Here is a 5,827-nt window from a genome sequence, read left to right as displayed (position 1 = left end):
CGCATGACATGGTTGCCAGCCCAACGATCTAACCATAACATAAATCAACTGCTGAAGATGGTGTCCTGTAACTTGGTGAGATCCTTCCTTTTTATTTTTAATATTTTCAATGCGCCCATAAACCGTAATATGTAGATGCTTGGGGAGTATGTAGAGGCCAGTCTCGAACCCACCCTTGGGGTTGGTTTATTATCTTGAACTGCATTTTATCCATATTCCATGGATATAATGAAGTGCTTGATGGTTTAACCAACGTCTCAAGATCGCTTACTATTCTACGCTGCCTTCTCTAAACTTTAAATTTTCTTCTCCAAACTATTCTAATTTTCATTTCCAGCGTGAGCTCCCCGAGCTATTTAAACGCAATAAAAAAAATTATATTTTGAACTTGAACAAATACAAATACAAATAAAGTAAGAAAACATTTTCAGATGGAATATTATGGGGAAAGCTTTCCAAATTTTTGTATCATTTGTATGGATCAAATTAACAAAAAAATACATGATTTCGAAACTGGTTTTTCTGGTGAAGATATGAATATGCGCAGAAACAAGCGCTGAGATGGTCTAGTGGATAGGCTGGCGCAAGTCTGGTAACCCAGGCGTACTGGGTTCGATTCCCGGTATTGGCAAGAAAACTTTTGGGTTCGAATAATAACTAAAATGTACTAAATATTTCAGAGGGAATGCATCTGGGGATAATCTGAAGAGACCAAAGAGACTATTGCAAGCGGAGTGGATTGCCAACCATTGTAATAGGTCTCTGAAGGTTGGATGCCTTCCCTCGATGAACCATCGGCCGTGGAAGCCCTAGAAGCAGTTCGAAGGCCAAGCCACACAGACATAGGCTGGACCTTGCTACCGATGGGGGAACCATACATACATACAAGATATGAATATGCGCAGAAATGGAGCCGAAGGTTTATAATTTATGAAATCTTAGCATTTCATGACCATTTCTTCACTAAATCTAGGGATCATGGCATATTTGAAGTTCTTAAAATGGGCTATAATTTTTGGCCTTAGTGAGAACTGATAATTTTTTTTTTAAGTTTTATTAACGACACTACCATTCTTATGGCATTCGTGTCGAGAGAACTGATAATGAAATCACTAATTAAGAAGGGAAAGGTTGAATAAAGCTTCTGTGATTGATTTTTTTAGTTCAAGGGAATCGGGAATTTCGTAAGTCCATGCGGAAAAACCGAAATTGGAATTTAGTGGCCACCCTGTATTTATTACCCATGCTTTTTTGATTGCTTAACAGTCTCGACGCAACCATACGGAAAAATGGAGTTATGCCAAATTCGCTTCAGTCCTGCTGCACTGCTGCCAACTGTGAAATTTACGAACAGAGTGAGCTCAAGTGTAAACAAAGTGAGCATATTTATAAGGTTTTTCAAACACTTATTTCATAAGTTAAAAAAGGTTTTTTTGGTCCGTTTCTTCTACAAGTTTGTTGTTTAATGTAAGTAGATTCATATTTCGTATAGTTTTTAAAAATTTATCAAACGATCTAGTGACAGATGATTAAAATAAAATGCATGTTTAATTCATTACTTTATAGAACTCCACAAAAAACATTATTTTATGATGAATTTTTGTTTGAACCCTCCCCGTTTTTTTTCACTAGAAGTTAATAGAGATATAACTAGTTGCAAAATGATTTTTGGTAGAATTTTAAAATTTGAAAATACCGAATTTTTTAACATAAAAAATCACTGATTTCATTGACCAAAATAAGCATATTAGAACAAAACTAATTCTCTAGCGGAACCGGTTGTGGAATGTAAATAAAGGTCAAACGACCTTGGTGTGTTTTAATTTATTTACTTAAAAAGTTTTGAATGCTTAGTCAGCCAAAAATTGCAAATAAAGTGTGTTTAACCTCAAAGATGCATGCAGTTCGAGTAAGCGAATAATGACTATATGCGAATGGAAGGCTACAGTTTATGTTGTCTATTTACTAAGTTCATTCGGTTACAATTTGGTTATTTAAATAATGTAAAAATGATCTTTTTTCCGAACACTTAATAAGTTTAGAAAAAGTTAAAATAGTTACAAGGAATGAATGGAAAAAAAAGTTCAGCGATTAAACATACAATTATTTAAGAACGATACTTCATCACACGATTCACATCTGGTAATCAATTTAATAAAGCCTCACATTATGTTTGGCAAACAATTAAAAAAAAATCAAATTATCGGTTTAATATTAAATTGCTTTTAAAATGAGATTCTTTTTTAATTTGACATCAAGTATAAATAACTAACATGTCTAAGATTTGTTGATATTATGGTTTTTAAATTTTTAAAATTATTTAGACATGAAAAGTACATTTTTTGAGTAAAGTATAGTTTAATATTAAAGTAATAATAAATTTTGCATAATGAATGCTGATTTTTGTATTAATTCACTTACCTTTGTGTATATTTTCAACTGAATCAATCCAAAAATAACAAAGAAAACCAAAAAAAAAAGTCAACTTTCAAGCCGATTTACCATACCTTGAAGACCTGACACAACCAAAACTCGCTAATATGTGATTATTCGAACATTTTTTAAGAATATAAAGTTGGAAAAAATTGAAAAATGATAATTTTTCATTGATAAAATCACTATTTAAAAAAGCTTGTTTTTTAATACCATTTGAAAGCACTGACTTCAACCACATAATACTCACCCTGAGAATACATTGAGAAAAATAAAAAAAGCAAAAAAAGAATCTTGAATAGTTTTCCGAACTTTCCCTTACGTCAGTTTTTGTGAAAATTCGGCAAGTGTTTCAAAATTTCACTTTTAAAAGTGTTGTTTCCATGCATCATTTGTTTACATTTTCCTTCACTCTGTTCAGCTGTCAAAATCCAGTGCGCCCGACCCCCATGGCTTTTATGTCAAATAATCGTTCTGCCAAATGGCCGTTACGCCGAATGGCATTCTGTCAAATAGCTTTATGTGAAATTTCATACTCCCGTTAAATCATAGAAATAAAAGAGTAAAGTAGTGTTAACATTTTTTTTAAGTTGCCTCGACATTTTGCAAAATCAGTGGTTGACAAGTTATAGCTGTTTGAATTTTTCAAGGACTGACTTTGGAGGCCTTTGAGTCTTAAGTTAAGACTCTTAACTAGACATTTTGTATGACTAAAATGTTAAAGTTTTTCACTAACGTCAAGTTTGGAAAAAAAAGATTAGGCCATTTAGTGGTTACTGCGATCACTAATCATACTGAATGGACACTCGATTTCGTTTTCTGGATAATTTTTCCAGCAGTACGCAATGTCGATTCCAGAGTGCGCATCGATCGATTTGAAGAAATGCTATCCCCGTTAGCAAATTCCAACCAACTTTAAAAATAAAGCACGCAATTTCTACTTTGAAATCGGGCTAAACAGGACCATTTTCCCTACAGGGCATTTTTTGTCAAATTTTTCAGGTTCGCCACCTGCCGTCGGTATTGCGAACCTGCAAAATCTGACAAAAAAAATTAGACAGAAAATGGTTGAATTTTGGTTCTAAGTGTCATGTCAGTGTGGTCAGTGCTGCGATATATGTCGCGAAATCTGGCCTTCCTTCTTTCTTCAAAACTGTATACTTAATCAAAGTCAAACAAATGTTGGGCCTAAAAACACATTTTTATTTCCTTTTTTTAGGGAAAACATCTGGATTATATCCACTGTAACGAAAAGATTCGTTCCATATAATAATCAACACTATAAATGCATGTACAAAATAACCTTGTGAAGTTTTTTAGTATTTTTTTTTCTTATCGACTAATAAATGCACTTTTTTTATTTTGTTATTCAAGATTTTACTAGCATGGCGCGTTGGGGTTCGTCTTGCGCATGGCTCGGTTCACTTTCGACTCGGACTGTCGTCCCAACTTTTCACAAATGAACTTGCCTACGTTGACCAGTTTTGGCAAGTCAATACCCGTTTCGATGCCCAGCCCATGAAGCATGTAAACGACATCTTCGGTGGCCGCATTGCCGGAAGCTCCCCTCGCATAGGGACAGCCACCTAGCCCGGAAACGGAAGCATCAACGACTGCCACACCGAAATCCAGCGAAGTGAGGATGTTTGGCAAAGCCTGACCATAGGTGTCATGACAATGAACGGCCAGCATGCTGATCGGCACTACTTCAGTTACTTCACGGAGAAGCTCCGAGAACGAGCCAGGAGTTCCTACACCGATGGTATCACCGAGCGAAATTTCGTAGCATCCCATTTCGAGCATCTTTTCTACCACACCGATAACGGCCGATGGTTTTATTTTACCCTCGTATGGACAACCTGTGAAGATCGCATGATAAGGATAGATCTAGGTATGATGTTTGTACAATTGGTCTTACCAACAACAGTGGAGATGTATCCTCTCACTTTAATTTGAGCTTTTTTGGCAGCTTCCGTTACATCTTCGAACCGAGCCAAACTCTCAGCGATTGAGCAGTTGATGTTTTTCTTCGAAAAACTTTCCGATGCTGCTCCAAAAATGGCCACTTCCTCTGCACCAACCTTGAGCTGAAATAGAGAGTTAATTTATGTTTCATTCTGCTAACAGAATAAGCACGCTCAACTTACAGCTTCCTGGAATCCTTTAAGATTAGGAGTTAGAACAGGATAACTAATACCTGGAAACTTGTTGATGCCACGAAACACCTCACTGTTATCTCCCATCTGAGGTACCCATTTGGTACTAACGAAACTGGTCGTTTCGATTGTCCGGAGGCCGGTTTCCGAGAGAGCATTTATTAGCTCGATTTTTATTGCTGCTGGCAGAATAGTGGGTTCATTTTGTAAACCATCCCTGGGACCGACTTCAACGATACGCACCGCTGTGGGTTGTGTATGTTTCTATGCAGCGAGTGATGTTGATAACAAGATAAGACAATCAACGTAATCATTCAAATGAAAGTATACTTGGCTTACCGTAGCAAAGTTTCTGAAGCCCTTAATTCGGAGTGTCCTGTGCACAAGATTCTGCATTCTGAAATTATAATATTTAGATGGAATGAAACAGCTTCAAAATTAATTGAATAAAACTAAACGAAATTAAGCTACATCGAAGTGCTATAATCAGCTAATCAGGTGGCAAGATCATATATAACGTGTTGCCAGTTTTTTTTTCTTTTATCACTCGACTGTCTTGACCTTATACAATTGAATTTAATCACAATAACTTGGCGAGGAATCCTTTAACGAAAATAACTTGATTGTAAACCGATGGGCTTAAAGTCATTTGGCATAAAGCCGTTAGGCATAATGGGCTTTTTTACTTGATTGTAAACCGGTTGGCATAAAGTCATTCGGCCTATAGCCGTTTGGCATAACGGTCGTTTCCATAAAGTAAAATATGATGCATTTACTTCATACAGTGAGCGAAATAAGAATAGCACCACTATGTGTTTTGCTTGTAAAAATATGAATGTTTGAAAATCACCAAAATTTTCTTCTATAAATTGTTTTGAATTGTTTAACGGATAAATCAAGCATAAGTTTACTTTTTTTGGACGTTGCAATTGGCGTTTGGGACCAAAACTATGGAAAAAGGGTGCGAAATAAGAATAGGACCACTTGTGTTTTTCAACGAAAACAAGACTATTTCCAACGTCAATTGCAACGTCCAAAAAAAGTAAACTTATGCTTGATTGATCCGTTAAACAATTCAAAACAATTTATAGAAGAAAATTTTGGTGATTTTCAAACATTCATATTTTTACAAGCAAAACACATAGTGGTGCTATTCTTATTTCGCTCACTGTATACCTAGTTGGATAGAAGGTTAGATGGAATGATAGATGTTGAAAATGAGCGGGTAGAATTTATTT

At 35.6% G+C, this 5,827-nt stretch overlaps 1 protein-coding gene across 1 annotated transcript; it reads right to left on the bottom strand.

The window, feature by feature from the left end:
• Positions 1-3,806: 3,806 nt before the first annotated feature.
• LOC129746541 (hydroxymethylglutaryl-CoA lyase, mitochondrial) lies at positions 3,807-5,120 on the bottom strand. Its single transcript, XM_055740230.1, has 4 exons — positions 4,929-5,120; positions 4,581-4,853; positions 4,352-4,520; positions 3,807-4,292 (listed from the first exon to the last, which is right to left on the bottom strand). Exons 1-4 carry the CDS (start codon positions 4,983-4,985, stop codon positions 3,814-3,816), a joined length of 978 nt encoding a protein of 325 aa, XP_055596205.1. The 5' UTR covers positions 4,986-5,120; the 3' UTR covers positions 3,807-3,813.
• Positions 5,121-5,827: the final 707 nt, after the last annotated feature.

The sequence above is a fragment of the Uranotaenia lowii genome, chromosome 2 (assembly GCF_029784155.1).
Source record: "Uranotaenia lowii strain MFRU-FL chromosome 2, ASM2978415v1, whole genome shotgun sequence".
Classification (NCBI taxonomy): Eukaryota; Metazoa; Arthropoda; class Insecta; order Diptera; family Culicidae; genus Uranotaenia; species Uranotaenia lowii.
This window is presented reverse-complemented; position numbering and strand designations above follow the sequence as displayed.